Source organism: Syngnathus acus, chromosome 11, assembly GCF_901709675.1.
Source record: "Syngnathus acus chromosome 11, fSynAcu1.2, whole genome shotgun sequence".
Taxonomy (NCBI): Eukaryota; Metazoa; Chordata; class Actinopteri; order Syngnathiformes; family Syngnathidae; genus Syngnathus; species Syngnathus acus.
The window spans coordinates 3,810,547-3,832,472 of NC_051096.1; the positions used below are offsets into that span (position 1 = coordinate 3,810,547).

A 21,926-nucleotide genomic window follows, 5' to 3' on the forward strand; every position below is an offset into this window, starting at 1 on the left:
CCTACTCATGATTGACATTGCTCTTAAATTTCATCTCAAACTGTCATAGAGGGCTGAATTTCCAAAACATAGCCAAAATGGAGGACATAGTGGAAGAACCAAATATGAGCAATGACATCATCTCTATCGCAATGTGGATCTCCTTAAAACAAGGTTCCATCTTTCCTTCTCTGGCCTTCTACCAGACCACAGAAAGAATGAACATTTATATGAGACATGGGGGGGTAGGGGGGCCAGGTCCCATTTCCTCCTGTTTTTCCCATCAGGAAGTTAGTTGTCTTAAAGGGTGAACGCCATTATCTTCATCTTCTATTGTCACGTTGTGATAAAGCGTGATAAATGAAAACATGGGGCATTGTGTAGAGTTGCGGTGAAGGAGGCACATTTGCAGGCCAGACTGGAAGGAACAAGAGGGGGCTCAAATTTCTTGGCCTAATATTTCTGACTTTCCAGTGCTGCCTTCAAGTCATACACAAAAAATCGAATAACTCAATCTTTTAATGTGAATTCAATGTTTTCTTTGCTGGAAAATCCCAAAATATTATATAAAGTAATACACATAATGAATCTAATTTGAGACATTTAATTTTGTTGGGTGAAATTTGTAAGAAAAGAGTTCGTCGAAATTGTTTGGTTGCTGGAGCTTTAGGTTTTACGTGCTGTCCCTGAAGGCAACTTGACTGGCAGTCCAAACAGGCAGGCAGGATGCAGACCAGAACAACAGTCAAGTACAGTTCGGGTTTACGGGCGGACAAAACCCAGCTGAATTCACTTTAATTCTTTCATTTTTTTGAGCCCATAGCCGACCGTCAGTTTGCTCGGTACCGATTGCATCCGGATCCGTTTCAACCATTGCAATTTGAAGGATGGAATCTCACACACTCCCGATCCATATCCGCCCTCAGCGGCTGCAACCGGGTATCGGCTTCGGTTCGGGGCCGACCGTCGGCGGGACGCTCCGATCTTCCTCCGCCTCGTTGTCTCTCCGGCCCGGGGTGACTGTGCCCATCCCTCCGTTGATGCCGTCACCACCGTCTCTGGCCGCTTGCTCGGGGCCTCCGCCGCCACCGCCGCCGCTGCAGCTCCACAGCCTGTACGGGGGAGGCGGCGGAACCGGCCTGGGTTTCCCCGCCGCCGGTCACTCTAACCCGGGGAACCCGGCGGTGTTGAAGGAGGCGGTGGAGGCGGTGGTCCGCAGTTTTGCAAAACACACGCAGGGCTACGGTCGAGGTAAGCACTTTATATACCTTTATCACACTTTATGGATAATTTAACCTTTAGAGGGTGACATAATTGCAAAGATCCCCCCTCTCAAAAGTTTTCACACCAAGTAAAATGTAGGTTACTATGCAATATTTAGTTTACAAATCTCCCATATTGGATGAATATAAAGTTTAAACAAGCTGTATGAATAGCTGCATAACTTACTCTGTTACAGTCTGTTTTTAATTCAGCGATTCTTTTGCATACCACTAGAGGAAGTGTGTCCTATCATTTACAGTCTTTTAATGTAAACTAATGTAATACTCAACTTTTCCTTCTACTCCACTATGATTCTGAAATCAAATGCATCCTTTTATTTCATTACATTTCCTCAGTCTTCATTAATTATTAGATATCAAAGTCAGACTAACTTAATTTTCGCTGTAGTAGGTCTTTTATCCTTGAAAAAGTGCCTTCATTCTCAATAAAATGCACTTTTTTAGCTACATCCAAATTTTGCTCATTTCAAGTCCATTTTGAAGTCAGTGTAACATGTGTTCCAATTCATTAAAAGATTAACTACTAAATCTTAAGAAGGGATTACATTAAAGATCAATAAGCTGTTAGTTATTTAGCCCAAGACACAGTGCGTCAAACAGAAATTATGCTGTTATAATTTTATTATTTTTCAATGTCGCACATTATTTTTGTTTAATGTGTTTATTTTATGAGGAGCTGCATTGCAGGTGTACCTAATGAAGCGTCCAGTGACTGTAAACAAACAGTGCTCAAACTACTGACTAATAATAATTATAATAACAGGGATGTATGGATCATCATTACAGGCTTGAGAAAAGTCCTCTGGGCGACACCGTGATTTACAGAGCGAATCCTTCGATGTCATCCAGCCAAGTTCTCGATGCTGGATCCAAAAGGAAGCGGACCGCCCACGTTCGCGCCGCGTCGCCACTGCCACATTAGTCACTTTTGACAGCACTATCATATCATCTTGCTGGGCCCATCCAAAACATTTTTATGACTGCGTTTTTTTGCTGACTTTTGCATACTTTTAAATAATCTGGAGATGCGCCTATTCCTGCGCCACACCCTCATGAAGGAACCAAGTGCAATATTTTGTTAGCATTTTGTGTCATGAAGAAGAAAAAAAAGCTCTTCTAAAGTGAACTTGAGCCACCTGGTTTGTTGTCGTTGAGCGCAGTGAACGTGGTGGAGGCCTTGCAGGAGTTCTGGCAGATGAAGCTGAGCCGCGGCGCCGACTTACGCAACGGAGCGCTGGTGGTGTACGAGATGGTGGCGTCCAGCAGCCCGCCGTACGTCTGCTACGTGAGCCTCCCGGGGGGCAGCTGCTTCGGAAGCTTCCAAGTACGGAGCCTTGGCCTTTCAAAGAAAACGCTTGAATTCCTACCTCACTATTTTATTGATTTCTTTTCACAGTTTTGTCCCACCAAGGCCGAAGCCCGACGTAGCGCCGCGAAGATCGCCCTGATGAACTCCGTTTTCAACGAACACCCGTCACGACGCATCACCAACGACTTCATCGAAAAGAGCGTCAGCGAGGCCTTGGCATCTTTCAATGCAAGTCTAACTTTACTTCACCCTGTATCAAATTCAGCTGTTTTGTACATCCTAATAATGGGGCGTCTCTCACAGGGAAATCGGGAGGAAGCCGACAACCCCAATACGGGAATCGGGGCGTTCCGCTTCATGCTGGAATCCAACAAAGGCAAATCAATGCTGGAATTTCAGGTACAGAGACTTAAACAGTTGTATCAAGAACCTTGCAAAATTGCACCTAATAAAAGACAACTGCGTGTGTGTTCATCGTTCAGGAGTTGATGACCGTCTTTCAGCTCCTCCACTGGAACGGAAGCCTGAAAGCCATGAGGGAACGCCAATGTTCCCGTCAGGTAGTGATTTTCGTGCTTGCAGCTTTTTCCCACACATCGCTTCTCACATGACACACCTCCAGCTAGCTTGAAAAATTGCAGAAAATGTACCCACAACACAAACTATTTCACCACAATTTCACAGTTTGGTAAGCGCTAATCGAGTTTTTGTCCATCTCGCAGGAAGTGCTAGCTCACTACTCGCACCGGGCGCTGGACGACGACATGCGTACGCAAATGGCGGCCGACTGGGTGAACCGCGAGCAAAGCGTGGCGGGCACCGTCTCCAGGGAGCTGGCGGCCACCGAGCGCGAGTTGGAGGAGGCGCGGCTAGCCGGCCGCGAGCTGCGCTTCTACAAGGAGAAGAAGGACATCCTGATGTTAGCCGTGGGTCAGCTGAACGCCGCCAACGCCGCCACGCTTCCCTCGCACTAAACCAACCCTCAGGTAACACTACCTGAGGATTATTCCGAAAGCACATCCAGCCACAAACAAGCTCTTGTCTTGTTACTTTTTGGTGCCTAACAACGTTTACCTTTTTGTCAAATTGGCCAACCAGCTGGCTGGAGCTGACGTGTCTTGTCTAAAATAGCTGCAAGTTCACTAAGCCTTTTATTATGACTGAAACAGTACACAGAGGAGGCTTGGCAGTATTATGCATGGAAATGACATTGTTGTGATTCTTTTGTATTATTTCAGTCGCTCTGAAGGCAGCTCAGGTGTAGCAGTGTGTTTCGGAATCCCATCGCGGTATTGCGGTACAACTAGGACCTTATTATGTTTATGCTACAAATGTGACATAATACATTTCCCCGCTAATTTGAGCCTTATATCGTCTGCGTGTCAAAAACAACAAAATAATTTAATTCGGCAGCCTCAGTAAGTCGACACGACGAAATAATTGGTAGCATGAGCGCTCAAGTCGTTTCCCTCTTGTGGTGCACAACATTAGATTAGGAAGGATTTAATTATCCTTACAACCACTCGGAGGTATGTTTAATCCCTACAGTGATTTTAGTTTGTGCAGAAAGGGTGAAAATGGCGAACAATAGACCATTCACATGATGCGATGCTCACTCTTGAGAACACTGCTCCCATATTTATGCCCGGCCTTGCCTTTCACTTTATGATGATTGTATTGTCTCATATAAAATACAGTTTGTCTATGTAAGAAGGAGATATGTTACTTAAACCATTTCTATCACATTTCTTTTAATGCAGCTTTTGTTCTTGTATTAAATGCGGGATATGAGAAGTCCAGACGCCCCTGGTGGGTCATGGCTTGTGCTGTGATGAGACCACAAAAATGTCAGGAGACCGTCTAACCTTTATTTAGTATTATCTGAGCACGCGCAGAAGTTTGAATGTGAATGGTTCATTCTGAAAGCAGCCACATCCCAAGAGGGTGTGCACACTTATGCAGTCACAATGTCTGTATTCTTCCCCTTCTCACAAAAGGTACACATTTATAGTAGGAAAATTTGCAAAATTATTTACCTGACTATTTTTTACATATCTCAAAGGCGTGTTGACTTTTCTATATCCGCTGTATTTTTTGCCTTTGGTGCATGGTGTTTCTAATATGTTTTAACCGAACAGTATTGGTTTCTCAAGGAGTTCACAAAGTCATCGTTGTGTGTATTTTCTATGCGAATTTTTGTATTCACTGTTTATACATTTAGTAGATTTATATATAATAAAACGCAAGAGGATACATGTTTACACGTGGGATGTTTTTATTTCTTTCAAATATAATATAATGTTAAATTCTGTGCAGCTGACCTTTTTTGCTATGCGCACACTTGTCATGTTTTAATCTTGGGCTATTTTCCGTTGTTATTAAAGAGATAATGCTGCAAATTAATACAAAAAAACCTCAATGAAATTTCATTACATTCGAAATGGCCAACATGGAGCCCAAACGGTCCAAAAAACACTACATATAATTAATTGTGTCGCAATTTTGTAGAAATATTCATTTATGACCGTTTGGAGAGAAAATACTTTTTTATTTTTTACATTTTTAAATGACGTGTTAACTTCCGCATACGTATCCGGAAAAGGCGGGGCTATCTTCAAGCGGTTCCCCACTGCGTTGTTCATTCAACATGGCAGCGGGACCAATTTCCGAAAGAAATCAAGGTAATTCAATCAAGCCTTTGCAAGCTATTTGCAATAAAGGGTATTTTTACTATATGTGGCTTTTTGCAGCTGCTTTACGTCCATTGAGATGCTCTCCTCCGTTCGTTTCCATTGCGGTGCTATTGTAGCTAGCAAGCATGTGCTGTACTGTCGTCGTAACTCCACATTTAGCTAATTCTTAAATTTTATCCGATGTGGTGTCTGATAAAACTTTACATGCTGTTAATTATATTAGTTTGTAATATTCTTTGAGGCATCTTTTGGGGGTAAGTAAGTAAGATACGTGCTAACGGATGCGGTTAGCCTAGCGGGCTAGTTAGCTAACAGAGGGTCCCTGGGAATGAAGTACGGCAAGAGAAAAAGCTCAATTCAGTCTCTTTATTGTGCAAAAACGTCTTGTTTATAAAAACTAAATTTTAATTTGCGCAAGTTAGGTTGGCAGCTTATTTAATTTATGTAGGTTCTTCTGACTTAGTTATGTGTTTACTTAATGCTTCTACCTTTTATGCAGTGGGTACGTACACCGACGTTATATTCAATGAAATTGTATTTTTCTGAATTTTACAGATGCCACAGTGTATGTGGGCGGGCTGGATGAGAAAGTATCCGAGCCATTATTATGGGAGCTTTTCCTGCAAGCTGGCCCTGTTGTCAACACACACATGCCAAAAGACAGGGTGACAGGCCAACACCAAGGTATGCACAAATATTGGAAAGAAAATGCGTGGATGCAACTAGTAATGACTGAGAACCTTGCATGAGTTGATTATCTCCTTCGTTTTAGGATATGGCTTTGTGGAGTTCCTGAGCGAAGAAGATGCAGATTACGCCATCAAAATCATGAACATGATCAAACTTTATGGCAAGCCCATCCGCGTCAACAAGGCATCGGCACACAACAAGAATCTGGACGTGGGCGCCAACATCTTCATCGGCAACCTGGACTCGGAAATCGACGAGAAGCTGCTCTACGACACCTTCAGCGCCTTCGGGGTGATCCTGCAGACACCCAAGATCATGCGTGACCCTGACACGGGCAACTCCAAGGGCTACGCCTTCATCAACTTTGCCAGTTTCGACGCGTCCGATGCCGCCATCGAGGCCATGAATGGCCAGTACCTGTGCAACCGGCCCATCACCGTCTCCTACGCCTTCAAGAAGGACTCCAAGGGTGAGCGACACGGGTCAGCCGCTGAGCGGCTGCTGGCCGCCCAGAACCCGCTTTCGCAGGCCGACCGGCCCCACCAGCTGTTCGCCGACGCGCCGCCTCCGCAGGCCATTCCGCCGCCCGTGTTGACCACATTGGGACACGCGGCCATGGGCATGCCGGGCGGGATGCCGCCTCCTGGCGTCTTTCCCCCAATGCCGCCGCCGGGCGCCATGTCGGGCATGCCGCACGGTATGGCGATGCATCACAGTCATCAGGCGCAGGTGGGCGGCCACCCTCCCGGACCGCCGCCCTTCCCGCACGGCTCCATGCATGGAGGTAAAGTCACCCTGAATTTCTTTTACATTTGATTCATATTTAAATTAGTTCTGAATAATCATTTGAAGTGGACTTTTCTCCTTTAACAGCAGTTTTTTGTCCATTTGCATCCCTCAGGTCTGCCTCAGATGCCCATGCCCCCTCCAGCGCCTCCCGGCATGGTGCCCCCGCCTCCCGCTCCCCCAGGCTCCAGTCAAGCCCGTGCGCCGCTCCCTCCTGGCATGCCCCCGCCGCCCCCCATGGGCATGCCTTCCCGAGCTCCCTACGGACCTCCCATGGGTACGTCCAAAAACTGCCCCTTCTTCACTGCCATCATGTTTTTTCACACGTTGGCTTCCCTTCTGTCTCAGGTCACCCTATGCCGCCCGGTATGAGAGGACCTCCGCCTCCTCCCATGCCCCCACCGGGCTACGGCGCTGCCCCGCCTCGCCCTCCTCCCTTTGGGTTCCAGAGAGCACCACCGATGCCACCCAGGCCGCCAGTCCCACCACCTCGGGTTCCCATAAGGCCACCCATGCCAACATAATACTTCACAAATTGTTTCTTTCATCTACTTTCATTTCTCTCATTTTGTTAAAGAAAAAGAATCAAGTGCAGTTTGTAAGGTTTGATTGTTTTAATAGCTTTGTATTTTAGGTGGGTCACTGTACAGATGAAGACCCTTCTCGAATAAAACCTTTAGTACTATTCATGTGTAATGCCACTTTATTTCAGACCGCGACCAATACGAGCCCTTGACTCTTGAGTACCCACCGATACCAAGTAAAACTCAAACAACTCTGATTTAGAATTTTTTTTGCAATTAACAAAAGTGCAGATTCAAACAGGCAAAAGTACACATACACTTAACAGTGGACTGTAACCATGTGAATTGATGGACTGATGTGTTGAAATGCTTTGTCGCCCCCTCGTGGTGAATATCTGAAGCACATTCTTAAACCATTGTAACTTCATAGCCGATGGAGTACCGTAAACTAGTACGGTTGTACTGCACACGTTCTTCTCAGCTGCGGGGCAAAAATACACGTACACGTAAGGTACCGAACTGCATAATAATGAATTGATAGTGGACGGATAATTTGAAGTGCGCAGCCGCCCTCTCGTGGTGAATATCAGCAACACATGTTTAAACTATTATAAATCTAGCCGATGGAGTACCGCTTGTACTTTTATTTATATTTTTACTGTATATTATTTAAAGAATAGTTTTGACTCATGCTTGAAGTAAGAGTAGCATACAAAACCATAAATTGAAATGTGAGTAGAAAGTCGCTGGGGAGAAAAAAAAAGTCAAAACAGATACCGGGAAAATATAGTCAAGTCGTGTCGTGCAACAATATGTGTGTATTTTTTAGGAGGGAGGGAGGGGGCGGGGGTACTTCACAATGACTGCGTGTAGGCGTGGGCTCCTCTCATCATCATCATCATCATCACCACCACCACAGCAGAAGCCTCCTCCTTCTTCCTCCTCCTCATCATCAGCAGCACCACCACATCATCCTCTGAAGCCCGAGAGGCGCGGTGAGTACTTAGCGGAAAAAACGTCACGTTTTCACGTATTTACTCGGTTTTTGGACCTTGCTGCAACAGACGCAATGGGCGCAACAATTAACGCGTTTTTTTTTTTTTTTTTGTGAACGTGTGTTTGGGAGTGGGGGGTGTACTGCGGGTCGTGACAAGCTTTCCAGTTGGGCGGATTTCCATTGATTCCACGCAATAAATCAGCTAATTGGCCTTCTGACGTTTTTTTTTTTTTCGCTCCCCGATTTGAGTGGCGTTGTGGTTGCCGTTTCTCTGTGCAACAGAGGCCTTCCCTTCTTTCCTTTCCTCCCCGCCTCCCTTGCTCTCCTCCCCATTATGAATGCACCGGAGGCTTTATTTGCACAATTGCACCTGCGAGAGAGAGGCCAATGCAAATAACAAGCGCACAATAATAGCAAGCGTGAGTGCAGTGAGGTTAGTCTTTATTTTTTCTTCCCGACGTGTACAAATGGAGGCGAGGCGATGCCATGCAATGCTGATTTCCCTTGAATGGAGCACGAGGGAACCTGTTTAAAATGTCTTGGAAATTCTCTTTATTTGTTGGCTTGTGGTTTATAGGTGTTAACATGTTACGATTTAATAGAAATAAAAATGTATATGATAATTTACATATTTTTTAAGTCTTGGCATAGGTTGAAATGGCCCCATCAGGAGAAAAAAAAAGATTCATGTTGCCTTCAGGGACGGTCTGAAATCACAGTTTTATTTGCTACAACGTAATTTGTGAAACGTTTATTTTGAGTACGTCTGCCTGTCGATCGTTACTCCATCAATCTGTCCTCCATCCTTCAGTTTTTCACGAGATGCAGTCAAACAGTGTGCCCTCACAAAGATAAACTGTCCAAATTTTTAATTGTCATATTTAAAAAAAAATACATACACATCTATTGTTTTGCTATGTCCTTAGAGGGTTGTACTTTTGGGCACACTTGATATTTTGACTAAAGACCCTCACACCACCTGTCAGACCTCAAAAGGCAATGCTGGATGTTTTTGGGCTATTGTGCAAACATGACTGGGCCCCTTTTTGGTGTTTGTGCTATTTAAAAGAGAAAAACAGAAAATGAAAGATATGATGATTATACACACGATTGGGCAGGCTTTAATGAACAATCAATTTCATGCCTGGCTTGTTTTTAGCGCCTCACTCCTGAGACGATTTGGCCATTTTTCTTTCCACCCATTATTTGTAGCACCCGGGAGGCCAGCGTTGTTTGTACGCCTCTGTGGTGTTAAAACCTGTTCAAATGTAGTGGGTGAGTCAGGAAAGAAATGAATACAATGCACAAGTGAATTCATTTTTTTTTTTTCTTCTAGCATAAGGTTATGTTAGGGTTAGGTCTAAAATGTTTTTTGTTATTGTTCTGGCCAATGATTTTTTCTTTGGGGAGTCTTTACTGCATTGTGTTGTCCGCACTTAGACACTTCCAGTCACAACAGTGACTCAGCACTGACCTCCTGCGTGGCAAATGGACATTTGGAACCAAAGTGGGCTAGCACCATTTTAGTTTTTTGTAGCAAAGGCTGACCTAGCAAACTCTGCCTCCTATAGGTCAAAATTGCAACTAAGCATTGATTTCAACCAGAAAAGAAATGTTTTTTTGTATGGCTCACTTCCAATCTTCCCTTCCAGTCGGTGAACTTTTGCCACCAAAGCCAAGCGTCCCCTCACAAAATGGAGGACGGCTACCAGAACCGGACGGCCTTCATCAAAGGCGCCAAAGACATCGCCAAGGAAGTCAAGCGTCAGGCCTCCAAGAAGGTGGCCCGCAGCGTGGACCGCGTCAACGACGAGTACAGCCGCCGCTCCTACAGCCGCTTCGAGGAAGACGAGGATGACGACTATCCGGCGCAGGACGGCGGCGGCGGCGGCTACTACCGCGGCGACAGCCAGGCAGCCAACGAAGACGATGAGGGCGGACACAGCGACTCCACAGAGGGTCACGACGAGGACGACGAGATCTACGAGGGCGAGTACCAGGGCATCCCCCGGGCCGAATCGGGCAAGGGCAGCCTGGCCGGCGGGCCCGGCTCGGTTCCGCAGCAGTTCCGGGACGTGGCGGCTTCCGAAGCGGAGAGGCGTAAAGACCAGGAGGAGCTGGCGCAGCAGTACGAGAGCATCCTGCAGGAGTGCGGCCACGGAAAGTTCCAGTGGACGCTCTACTTTGTGCTGGGCTTGGCGCTCATGGCCGACGGCGTGGAGATCTTCGTGGTGGGCTTTGTCCTGCCCAGCGCCGAGAAGGACATGTGTCTGTCCGAGCCCAACAAGAGCATGTTGGGTACGCTTTCCCTGGATTGTGCAAGTGTACCGAATGTAGTGTCCGATGACGAGTCCAATAACTTGCTGTGTGCTCCTCCTCAGGTCTGATTGTCTATTTCGGGATGATGGTGGGGGCGTTCCTGTGGGGCGCCTTGGCCGACCGGATCGGTCGCCGTCAGTCTCTTCTCATCTCGTTGTCCATCAACAGCATCTTCTCCTTCTTCTCGTCCTTCGTGCAGGGATACAGCACCTTCCTCTTCTGCAGGCTCCTCTCGGGCGTCGGGTAAAAAAACACAAACGTATTTACTGTAAGTTGCCAAGAAAACGGTTGGTTGAAATTGCAATTGTGTCAGGATCGGAGGCTCCATTCCCATCGTCTTCTCCTACTACTCGGAGTTTCTGTCCCAGGAGAAGCGAGGCGAGCACCTCAGCTGGCTCTGCATGTTCTGGATGATCGGCGGCATCTACGCCTCGGCCATGGCCTGGGCCATCATTCCGCATTACGGTGAGTGGCACGATGTTTTGGGAAAAGAAAAGTGTCTATTTTGTGTATTCTCTCAGGATGGAGCTTCCAGATGGGTTCGGCCTACCAGTTCCACAGTTGGCGTGTTTTCGTGCTGGTGTGCGCTTTCCCCTCGGTCGCCGCCATCGCCGCTCTTAGTGCCATGCCAGAGAGTCCGCGCTTCTACTTGGAGGTCAGTCCATCATTTGCTCAGTTGAAGCTGAGCGGCTAAGAACTCGGCTTTTATCTGGGACCAGAACGGCAAACACGACGAAGGCTGGATGATCCTCAAGCAAGTCCACGACACCAACATGCGAGCTAAAGGACACCCGGAGAAAGTCTTTACCGTGAGTGCATCACTATGGAATGTTTTTCCAATTGTCGTTCTTCACACACGTTCTTGAAACATTTTTTTTTCCTATCCAAGGTGACCACCATCAAGACAGTGAAGCAGATGGACGAGCTGGCGGAAGGTGGCACCGACACGCCTGTCTGGCAGCGCTACCGCCTCAAAATTATGAGCCTCTCCCAACAGGTGAGCTGAAAAAAAAAAAAATGTTTATCGCCGGGATACGATCCACCAACGCTAACTGAAATTAGCATTGACGGCACAGGAATGAAAAACCTCCAAACTGCTCCTTATGTCTTCCATCTCGCCTTTCAATTGGCTAAAATCGAGCTTCCATTTCAAAGTTATGGCGCCACCTATTGTCTCGGCATGCATTTTAAACCTTGTAAACATGTTTTTGTGTTGATCAATTGTTGATTTTGATTCCTGCAGATCCGCAATAACATCGTTGCCTGCTTCAGCCCGGAATACAAGCGGACCACTTTTATGCTCATGGCTGTTTGGTTCAGCATGTCGTTCAGGTAACCGCTTTTGTGAATCAAAATGTATTGATTGAGTGATTAAATAATTGATTCGTGGCAGCTACTACGGCCTGACCGTGTGGTTCCCGGACATGATCAAGTACATCCAGAAGCAGGAATACGATTCGCGCACCAAGACCTTCAGCAAGGAACGTGTGGAGCATGTCACCTTCAACTTCACGTTGGAGAACCAGGTGCACCGCCAAGGCTATTACTTCAACGACAAGTGAGTAGCTTTTAACACATAGATCAAAAGTCTACACACCCCTGTTCAAATGCCAGATTTTTGTGATACAACAAAGTGAGACTTTTACTCCTTTAGGTTCCTCAACCTAAAGATGAAATCGATGGTGTTTGAGGACTCCGTGTTTGAGGAGTGCTATTTTGAAGACATCACGTCCACGCACACGGTCTTCCGTAACTGCACCTTCATCGCCAGCTTGTTTTACAACACGGGTACGACACACAAACACGGCGGCTTTTGTAACCTCCGTTGTCACGGTTGTGTTGGCTGTCACTCTGGCGACAGTGTTGCCAAGCTGTTGCCACGGCGACACAGCCAGCCTAGGTGAATTTACAAATATTGTGGGAAACTTCTATTTTTTTTTTTTAATGGTTGGGAAACACAGCAAGTTCCAGTGTGATGAATTAAACGTTATATGTGTGCTGTCAGATTTGTTCAAGTACAGGCTTGTGGATTCCAAATTGGTGAACAGCACCTTCCTACACAACAAGGAAGGCTGCATGCTGGATTTCAGCGACGACTTCAACAACGCCTACATGATCTACTTCGTCAACTTCCTGGGAACGCTGGCCGTTTTGCCCGGCAATATCGTGTCGGCTCTGCTCATGGACAAAATTGGTCGTTTGCGGATGCTGGGTAAGCGCAATGACACTAAAATCATCTCACAAAAAGTGGACTAGCTTCAGGGTAACAGAATGCAAATGGATAACATCATCAATGTAACTATAACGCTTCAAACAATTGCTTCAATCTTTTTTTTTTAATGCACGCAGCGGGGTCCAGCGTCATTTCGTGCGTCAGCTGTTTCTTCCTGATGTTCGGCAACAGCGAGTCGGGCATGATCGCCCTCCTGTGTCTTTTCGGTGGGATTAGCATCGCCTCCTGGAACGCCCTGGATGTCATCACCGTTGAGCTGTACCCATCTGATAAAAGGTTACATCACTTCCTCTGTCATCAAGGACTACTAAACACTTTTTTGATCGTGGCATTTACATATTTGATGTTGCCTTCAGGACCACGGCGTTTGGATTCTTGAATGCTTTGTGCAAGCTGGCGGCTGTACTGGGCATCAGCATCTTCCAGTCCTTTGTCGGCATCACCAAAGCCATGCCTATTCTGTTTGCCGCCGGCGCACTGGCCGCAGGGAGCTTCCTCGCCACAAAGTTGCCCGAAACCCGGGGTCAGGTGCTGCAGTAGTAACCGATGGCATCAGCGAGGTGAGCGGGCCAGCACCCGGACGAGGCAGTGCGGGGCGGAGTGCCAGCGCCGCCTCTTACAAACACCGCATTGCCATTTTTTCGAAAGCCCTAGAATGCACCTCAATGTGGATGACATCATCTTATTTGGGGGGGATTAGTTTCGACCTTAGGGGACTCCCCATTTGTTTTATGGTGCAGGTGAGTGTTTTGCATGTGTTATGAGTGAGGGAAAACTTGCGTCATTCCATAATTCTTTTTTAACTAGGAATTATAGCCGATTGGTTCTGAAAAGCAGAATGTACAGAGAGTAGGCAGAGTTTACATAATTTAAAAAAAGAACACACATCATCACACCAACTCCTATGAATGCTTTCATTCAGCATTTTAAAGCGGCTGACTTGCCTGAAACCATTACCTCAATCCAAAATGGCCGATTTTGCATCCCAATATATGTCACCGATTGACATGGAATTTGGCTGGTGTGTCTATCATAACAAGAGCCACAAAAAATCTCAAGGACCCTTGCCCGAATTTGAACATTTTTGTTTGAAGCGGCCATTTTGAGGCAAATTCTTGCAACTAAATTCTTCAATGTCCTCACTTATGTTCTGCTTATTTCTCATAGACATTCATGCTAATCATAAGCACAAACTGGGCCAAAAGAAGCATTAGTGCATGAGTGATGAAAACATGAATAAGGCACAAAATATTTCATGTAAATTCAGAATTATAATTTCCCCGATGGTTAACATCCAGTTTGTGTGCGGACAATCAACGACTGAGGATTTAATTTTGTGTGCATCCATGACATTTTCCCCGAAAGAAAAGTGTGTTTGTGTATGAGAACAGCGAGCTTTAAAGTAAAAACACTGAACAAAAAACACCCAGTTCTGCCTAAATTGTCTAAAGATGTGCAAAAATAACCGTGCACATAAAATATTTGACTGTTAGCAATCCAGGCTAACCGTTTCATTTCCAAGCTTAGCTAACAACTTAAATTTGAAAATTTCCGGCCCTCAAAATCCCCTTACGTCCACTTTTGCAAGAAATAAGTTCATGTGCAAAAATAATATTCCACAACTATATTTTGAGTTTCAGAGAGAGAAGAGGGGGAACTCCACCTCACATTATATGCTGTTTAATGTAGTAGACCCGGGTGCTCTTTTTGCAAGTAGATTTTTTTTTAGATGAATTTAGGGGAAAAAAAGAGGCTTAAAAAAATGGGCGACTCAATTCGCCGAATGATCGTGGCGCATGTTTGTATCGTGTTGTCTGACTTTTTGGGATGTCTTTTGTGTGCCGGCCGTTTGTGTCTTTAAAAACGCGACGAGTAGCGTTTTATTTCATTTGATATATTTTTTTTCCCCATTGTTCGCCGATGATTGCGATGACATCGGTCTGTTGCTTGCAGTTATTGTTCTTGATCAAAGTGGGATTTTTTTTTACATTGGTGAAACGTATGTTTTTGGAAAGTGGTGACTCTGCTCCTCCTTGACCTGGTTTATAGATTTTTATTTTATCAAATATATTATGTTTGAAATATGTTTAAGATTGAAAATATGTTTTCAATGTATAAAAATGTTTTAGGAAAATCTAAATACATTATGTATTTAAAATTGTTTGAAAATATTTCCATTTATATTTTTTTTAGAAGATGTTTTATATATAAATATATTACAAATAGATTTTAAGTTGACATGCAATATGTTTTAATTATAAAAAATATTCAAAATTAACTTGCAATGTGATTTAAATGTATACAAGTATCTCGGGAATATTTTAAACATCCTAAATTTTGAATGTGTTTTCAATACACATTTAAAATATATTTAAAATATGTTTTAAATGTGTAAATTAAATATTTAAATGTTGAGTATATGAAAAAAATGAAATATGAAACACATTCAAAATATTTGTATCTATTTAAAACACATTTAGATTTTTTTAATATGATTTAATGTAATTACATAAATATATTTAAAAATAAACAAATTGTCTAAAAGGATGCCAATGTCAGCTATGTGAATGCTGATAAAGATACATTTGTCCAGGTCAACCACCTTAGGTCGGGGCAAAGTGAAGTCTTTCCTGCTCACGTTCATCCAAAGAGTGCCCCCAAAAATTTAGATATTAAATATTGTGTAGAGTTCTAAATATACATACAGTACATATTGTACATGTAAAGTTATGCTATACATATCTATACATACCCTCAGTGGACACAATTACATTCCCAATGTCAGGAAACGAAGTGCGATTTTGTTACAGTTGGATGGTTGTTTTTAGTTTGCCTTGTTTTTATGAACAAAATGTATTCTAAATGTGAGTTCTGGTCAAAGAATTAATGTACCGTATAAAAAAAAAAATTTGATGTTTGTATGTGCAAGTGGAATATTCAGGATAATAGTTGGGGGGGGGGGGGGTTTGGGGAAAAAAAAAAAATACCTGTACGCAAATTTTATGGCGTGTTGTCTTTGTTTTGTAAATGCAAAATGAATTCTTGGTGATTTCAGTATTTGAATCTGAATATATTGGTGATGCTGATGTGAAAAGGTGATGTCATTTTTTTGTGAATAGAGTATTTCTGTGCATATGGTTTCACTAAATTGTAAAAAAAAAAAAAAAAAAACTTCATATACAAATACTTTATTTTGAATTCTTAAAACAAGCTTAAATGTCATACAGAATAAGGTCACATGATCGGGAAGCAGGCATTGAGTGCGATGCCGCACTGGTTCCGTTTGTTGCGAGCCATCTTGATGTAACCTTTGTCACCGAATTTCACACCCCAGCTACCAAACAGTCAGAAAAAAAAAAAAAAAAAAAGTTTAGTCGTCCAAATATCAAAAATTGATAAAAATCAGACCTGTTCTTGATCAGCCAGTAGTCTCTTCCTTTTTCTGTGCCATATCCCACAGCTAGCACGCCGTGGTTCACTTTGTGGCTACATGCATGGTCCTCGTAGACTCCTAATGAGCAACCACATACACACAAAAAAAGTTTAAATTAAGGGCTCAGGAGACATTTAAGTTAACTCACCGTGGCGGTAGAAGTGGAAATGAGAGTGAGAAGCATCAATGGCCACCGAGATGGGGCCCACGTTGGCGAGGGCCACCTTCAGGGCGTTTTCATCTCCTTTGGGGACGAACGAGTAACCTGAGCAGTTGGCAGCCCGATCCTCGGGCTTGTACATGCACTCTCCACGCTGACAAGGCAAATTAACACATTTTTAAGCACCAACCTCCACCAAGAGCCTTCAGGTCTTTGACAAATGAGACCAGTTTCTTGTCAACGCCACCCTCACCTTGGCCGTGTAAGGGTAGGCCCAGTCCGAGTCGATGCCGCCGTTCTTTTTGACGTAGTGGAAGGCGTTGGTCATGAAGCCGCCGTGGCAGCCGTGGTTGCCGAAGTCCAGTGAGCAGTCCACTAGGTTCTGGGGGCTCAGTGACATCAGTTTACCCGTTCTCTTCTTCAGCTGGCCCTCCAACGCCCCCACAGCACTGAAGGCCCAGCAGGAGCCGCAATGACCCTGCCCACAAATTGATATTAGGAAGAAAATCTATATAATAACTCAACTGCTACAAATGCATTGTGTTTAGTCTCCACAAGGGGGCAGCAAAACACAGGATCATAAAGCACCAACACCATACATAATCATAATTTGAAGTCACGATTTTTCATTGAGCAGATGTTTCACCTGCGTTTTGACTTCAGTCACCAGTCCATGCTTCCTCCAGTCCACCGATGACGGCACGCTTTGCACCCAATTAAAATTCAGTTGGATCCTCTCCAGGTCAGACGGCACCACCATACCAGTGAATGTGCCGCTCACCTCCTCTTTGGTCTAGAAACACACACAAATCATATCTTGGCATCAACTTTGCCCCATTATTGAAACAGTTTATAAAAAAGCAAACTTTTTAATTGGAAATCTTGTTACCAGGTCTCCCAGGTGGTTCATGGCCAGCTCATAGTTGTGCAGGCCCAGGGTGGCTTCCAGATTGTGGACGTTAATCATCTGCAGGTTCTCTTCCCAAATCCGCCTCCGACCTGACTCCTCCACCTTAACACACCAAAACAAAAACCTTATTGACCAGCAACAGGAGTCCAACATGCAAAGTTAAGAATGTGACAAGAACTTCTAACCTGATGTGAGTAAGCTTTATTGTGGGCCTTCTTCCACAGCTCCCAGTGTCCATCCAGAGCCGGGCTGATGTTGGACCCCGCTACTCCCCACAGGATGACGAAGAGCAGGCTTCGGAACATGGCGGATCGAGTTAGAAGCCGACCGGAGGAGGAGGTGATGATAGGCAGGTATGCCCGGGAGGTGCAAACATTCCTTTTTATTCAGTTGGCTGCATGCTGAACACCTGCAGACTATTAGGCTGATGACATCATCGTCACAATTTTCTTTTTACTATTAATCTATTATATCTTAATCTACTATTAATTTTACTATAAAATTCAAGATTTTCTATGTTGTAAAATATTTTAAATATTTTTACAAGGCAATTATTTTCTTATAAAAATAAGTGGTATTATGCACTTCATTTAAATGAAGGGGTTGCATTTAGTTTCAAAGCATGGACAGTGAGTGGCAGTAGAGTGCCAAGAATGTGCTTGAGCCACCTTTTGGAAAAAGAGAAAATGTTGAGACATCTTTGTCAAACCCAGTAAATTAAGCCTGTTAATCATACAATAAAAATAAATATTTCTAGAAATATCTGCAAATGAATACAGTACAATTAAATAGTAAATCCCATAAGACAATAAATAAATAAAACTAATCATAGCACAACTAAACATAAATACAGTATATTAAGATATTACCAAAAATATAAATTAATAATAAATAAATACTATATTAAGCCACTAAAATAAATAAACCTATAAGGTAAAAATTATAAAAGATAAATACAATGCATGAAGGCTATTGAGTGTGTATGTGTGTGTGTGGGGGGGGGGGGGGGGGGGGGGGGGACTGATAAAGAAAAAGGCCGAACCGAGCAATGTGCTACCTTTACTATCACCTGCAAAAAGCAGATTCCAAAGCAAATAAACGTGGTTTAGGAGGTCCGGGGGCGTCTGCTGCCGCATCCACGAGAGCAGCAACTGCGTCCTCGGCCCTTTCCCAGCCTCGCTGGCTCCCCCTGCAACAAAGGAGCAGACGGTGATTGGGCCCCGATCCTTTTGTCTGTGTCGGCATGGGGCCGCGCTTAAAACGCTTGCAGTCACCCGGGGGTTCCCGCCGGGGACCCTCCCCTCCTGACAGCTCCTTCACCTTCGTGCCGTGACCGCCGAGGCGGCACCAGAAGGTACTGAATTGTAGAAATGGCCTCCGGCATAGATGTTGGTCACCTCCCAGGTGCCCGTCAAACGTTCGGATCTCGTATTTTGATCTTTGATCACGCACGTTTTCGCACGTTTAACATGTGCTAAGACGAGATAAGCCATCTATTCAAACATCGCAAGACGTGACGACAAAAAAAATGTTGGGAAAAGCCGACTAGAACATCTGAACTTTATTTAGTGTCAGTCAAACGCATTTCAATTGGTGATGTGCGCTGAGTTCGAATGTAATTGGCTAATTACAGACACAGTTATAAGAGGGTGTGCACACTTGTGCAACCAGTTGTTTATTTGTACTTGTGTCTCAACTCTGCCTCGACTTGGCAGAGTGTGAGTGGCTGCTTGAAAGGAAAAAGGAAGCGGTGTGAGGAGCCAGTCTAAGATGAAGGGGCAGTAGAAGAAAAGGGGCAATTACTTCTCCTTTCTTATGGAAATGCTAATAAAGTGGGGATGCGGGGTCCCTCGGGTGGGCTTGGGGCGGGGGGGGGGGGGGAGCAATAGAGGGCCACGGGCAGGTTGAGCGTCACCGTGTAAACTGCTTCCTGTTAGAGGAGGCCATTGAAGGCCGTGACTTTTACTGACTAACAAGCCATCTCCAGGCCTCCACTACAAAGAGGTGGTCCTGCATCAAAGCCGCGTCTGCAGAGAACGTTGCATCGTCCCCATCACCTTTTCCCGGGACGGACATAGTATCAAGTATTGAAAAAAAAATCCAAATTTTAAACCCTAGATAATAATTAGTCAAAAATTAGATCTTGCTCTAAAGGTAATATTAAATTTTTGCTGAATTTTCATTTATGTGGAATAAATTAGTGTGATTGGTTAACGTGCTTACCAAATTTGGTTGACTCACTTGTTGCACACATTCTTATTGCGTGTACTTGAACACAATGGGGGCAATACATAGGTGGGGATGGTGAAAGGGGCGGGGCAGGGCAGATGGGGAACTTGGGGGCCGATGTATCTATTGTCTTTTAATGAGAGCCTTTGATGTGCCCCCAACTGTTTGCTGTTTGTACACCTGGGACCCTGTGCCTGCATTCACGTTGGTTGGGGGGGGGGGCAAGGGGGATCACTCGCCATATTCCAGGTAACACTTTTCAATCAGCTGGCGTGGGAAGGCAGTAAAAGCAGGCCGGCCCCCTTTTGTTTACCTCCTCCGCTTTACGGTGCGCCGTGCGGCCCGCCCCGCCCTCATCCACAAACATCCCAAATTCTCTTTGCTACGGCCCTGGCAGACGCTGGCTGCCCCTATGGGCCCCCCTTCCCTTTTGCATCACGAAATTTGCCATTTTGGCCGAAGTCTCTTTTGGCTTTTCAATGTGTGGAGATTAGGTGAAATTGCAGGAACAGGGTCCCCCGATTACAGCTCATTGTCTGCGCCGGCGTGTTGCGTGACCTCATTTTAATTGTGCATTTGCAGAGGTGAGGAAGTGCCGCTGGAGGTGGCGGCTCTCAAGTCGCACGTCCTCTCAGTAAATAACCTCGGCCGCTCGCCAGCGCCTTCATCATTTCGTGCTTTAACACTTACTGTTTGTCAGTGCAAAGCGGCCTTTTGATCCGACCCTACTCACCCCTCCCCTCCCCAACCAATCCAACCACACCACTCCCACTGGTGAGATGATATAAAAGTGCAGTCGTGATTAATATCTGCTAATATTTGCCTATGTCTTCTTGGACCATCGCGTCATGCGGGCCCCCGAAGTGTGAGCTCATGGCTGCAGATGTGTGCGCACACAGCTGGGGGGGTGCAGTAAGGGGTGGTGGGGGGGTTAACTGTGTGTTTTCTCACACACTGGTGTCTGCTGACTTCAGCTGCTCATATTTACATCAGGCAACAGTAACAGGGGGAATAACAGAGGGCAAAACACACCTACAAATGGGGCAGAAAAATACATCGACTTTAATCGAACTTTGCATGTTGATCCGATAATGCAGTGGTTCAAAAATATTCATCTCTCCAGTGATGACTTAAATGTTTAATATTCAGAAATAGCAGTTATGCAAGCCTGATTTGTATGAGGTTTTATTCATGCAAATTATATATCTGATATAATTTATATTATTCTATTTTCTTTTACATTTGTAAAGTATTTATCAATTTTTTAACTTTAATTTAAGTCAATTGTCTTTGTTGCTTGATAGTGTTTTCAATATCATATACACTGTATCGATTTGATTCCTGTGTCAATAATAATTCAAATTGCTCGTCAATGCTTTGACATTAGACTTTTTCCTCAGCAGTCCAAAAAAAAGCCGAAGCCGGCGTCATTAGCATGCCAAAGGTCCCGAGGGTCCCACCGCGGGGACCCGAGATGGGGGCCGGCATTGGGTGGCGGGGGGCTAATTACTGACCCCACTAATTCTTTTTATCCCTTTCAAAGGGGCTGCCTGATAAGAAGAGTTAAGTTTAGATTTCCTGAACTTGAAGTGGAAACGCAAAAGTGACAGACGAAAGGTTGGGGTGGGGGATTCAATCCACATTACTGTGTGTGTTTTGAGGATGTGAGCAGTGTTTCTTTTGCTGCTTTTTGCCCCCCCCCCCCCCTCCTTACAGTCATAGTAAACAAAAATCGAATTAAAAAAAACAAGGGTTGCTTCAGTTCTTAAAAATATTAGCTACGGCCCTGGAAGGGTTCAACATTGAACAAAACGCCGTTCTAAACTGAGTTGTGTTTTCCGCGGCCAGCGTCTTTTGTAGCCGCGGAGTGTTTTTGTACCCGTTGTCCATCTTGAGGGTCCTGACTCATCCCGCTGATTTATTTAGGCCGGCCGGCGGAGTACTCTGGAAAATATGCATGCTTATGAGTGTCTCTTTGTCAAGCACCAGACCTCTGCAATATTTCGCACCCAGGTGACACTGCTGCTGCCGCTTGCCCGTAGAGCCGCCATTCCGCAAGGCTTTAACCCTCCAGTCTCTAGAAATGTGAAGGGAAAACCTCCAGGTAGCTTTTCACTTAAGTAAACAACTTTTTGAGGGAGGTGATCCTACTTCCAGGTGTGTAGAGAAAACAGGTAAGAGTTGATGGGAACTTTTTGGAGGTGGGGCGGGGAGGGGCGGGTTGCCATGGCAATATGTGACTCAGCTTTGATGTATATTGCTAGCTTCCGGAAAGTGTGCGTACGTGTGTGTTCCGATGATAGTCGAACACGTCCTTCCTGTCATGTCGCCAAAATAAAAAACAAGCTCACAGAGTGGAGGAGTTGAGGGTTTTTTGAAAC

At 44.9% G+C, this 21,926-nt stretch overlaps 4 protein-coding genes across 4 annotated transcripts; 3 read left to right on the plus strand and 1 right to left on the minus strand.

Annotated features, from left to right (window-relative positions):
• Positions 1-681: 681 nt before the first annotated feature.
• On the plus strand, positions 682-4,832 carry lix1l (limb and CNS expressed 1 like). The gene is made up of 6 exons (XM_037263578.1): positions 682-1,230; positions 2,423-2,586; positions 2,659-2,799; positions 2,875-2,970; positions 3,054-3,131; positions 3,294-4,832. The coding sequence occupies exons 1-6, from the start codon at positions 867-869 to the stop codon at positions 3,543-3,545; spliced, it is 1,095 nt and encodes a 364-aa protein (XP_037119473.1). The 5' UTR covers positions 682-866; the 3' UTR covers positions 3,546-4,832.
• Positions 4,833-5,168: 336 nt separating this feature from the next.
• On the plus strand, positions 5,169-7,285 carry sf3b4 (splicing factor 3b, subunit 4). The gene is made up of 5 exons (XM_037263576.1): positions 5,169-5,252; positions 5,820-5,948; positions 6,037-6,738; positions 6,856-7,017; positions 7,089-7,285. Exons 1-5 carry the CDS (start codon positions 5,219-5,221, stop codon positions 7,262-7,264), a joined length of 1,203 nt encoding a protein of 400 aa, XP_037119471.1. The 5' UTR covers positions 5,169-5,218; the 3' UTR covers positions 7,265-7,285.
• An 869-nt stretch (positions 7,286-8,154) lies between these two features.
• LOC119130069 (synaptic vesicle glycoprotein 2A-like) lies at positions 8,155-14,818 on the plus strand. Its single transcript, XM_037263574.1, has 13 exons — positions 8,155-8,259; positions 9,914-10,559; positions 10,643-10,823; positions 10,894-11,045; positions 11,102-11,235; positions 11,300-11,389; positions 11,470-11,577; positions 11,824-11,912; positions 11,974-12,138; positions 12,235-12,368; positions 12,586-12,792; positions 12,930-13,089; positions 13,170-14,818. Exons 2-13 carry the CDS (start codon positions 9,956-9,958, stop codon positions 13,351-13,353), a joined length of 2,208 nt encoding a protein of 735 aa, XP_037119469.1. The 5' UTR covers positions 8,155-8,259; positions 9,914-9,955; the 3' UTR covers positions 13,354-14,818.
• A 986-nt stretch (positions 14,819-15,804) lies between these two features.
• LOC119130659 (procathepsin L-like) lies at positions 15,805-17,734 on the minus strand. The gene is made up of 7 exons (XM_037264524.1): positions 17,502-17,734; positions 17,296-17,418; positions 17,053-17,199; positions 16,660-16,884; positions 16,395-16,560; positions 16,222-16,324; positions 15,805-16,147 (listed from the first exon to the last, which is right to left on the minus strand). Exons 1-7 carry the CDS (start codon positions 17,619-17,621, stop codon positions 16,048-16,050), a joined length of 984 nt encoding a protein of 327 aa, XP_037120419.1. The 5' UTR covers positions 17,622-17,734; the 3' UTR covers positions 15,805-16,047.
• Positions 17,735-21,926: the final 4,192 nt, after the last annotated feature.

What these genes read in the sequence shown, in the direction of transcription:
- lix1l (XM_037263578.1), top strand. Translation starts at nt 867, where the DNA reads ATGGAATCTCACACACTCCCGATCCATATCCGCCCTCAGCGGCTGCAA. An exon ending in CACGCAGGGCTACGGTCGAG is followed by an intron (nt 1,231 to 2,422) that starts GTAAGCACTTTA and finishes CGTTGAGCGCAG; the next exon opens with TGAACGTGGTGGAGGCCTTG. An exon ending in GCTGCTTCGGAAGCTTCCAA is followed by an intron (nt 2,587 to 2,658) that starts GTACGGAGCCTT and finishes TTCTTTTCACAG; the next exon opens with TTTTGTCCCACCAAGGCCGA.
- sf3b4 (XM_037263576.1), top strand. Translation starts at nt 5,219, where the DNA reads ATGGCAGCGGGACCAATTTCCGAAAGAAATCAAG. An exon ending in AATTTCCGAAAGAAATCAAG is followed by an intron (nt 5,253 to 5,819) that starts GTAATTCAATCA and finishes TGAATTTTACAG; the next exon opens with ATGCCACAGTGTATGTGGGC. An exon ending in GCACGGCTCCATGCATGGAG is followed by an intron (nt 6,739 to 6,855) that starts GTAAAGTCACCC and finishes TGCATCCCTCAG; the next exon opens with GTCTGCCTCAGATGCCCATG.
- LOC119130069 (XM_037263574.1), top strand. Translation starts at nt 9,956, where the DNA reads ATGGAGGACGGCTACCAGAACCGGACGGCCTTCATCAAAGGCGCCAAA. An exon ending in TTATGAGCCTCTCCCAACAG is followed by an intron (nt 11,578 to 11,823) that starts GTGAGCTGAAAA and finishes TGATTCCTGCAG; the next exon opens with ATCCGCAATAACATCGTTGC. An exon ending in CTGTACCCATCTGATAAAAG is followed by an intron (nt 13,090 to 13,169) that starts GTTACATCACTT and finishes TGTTGCCTTCAG; the next exon opens with GACCACGGCGTTTGGATTCT.
- LOC119130659 (XM_037264524.1), bottom strand. Translation starts at nt 17,621, where the DNA reads ATGTTCCGAAGCCTGCTCTTCGTCATCCTGTGGGGAGTAGCGGGGTCC. An exon ending in TTTCCACTTCTACCGCCACG is followed by an intron (nt 16,325 to 16,394) that starts GTGAGTTAACTT and finishes GTTGCTCATTAG; the next exon opens with GAGTCTACGAGGACCATGCA. An exon ending in TACTGGCTGATCAAGAACAG is followed by an intron (nt 16,148 to 16,221) that starts GTCTGATTTTTA and finishes ACTGTTTGGTAG; the next exon opens with CTGGGGTGTGAAATTCGGTG.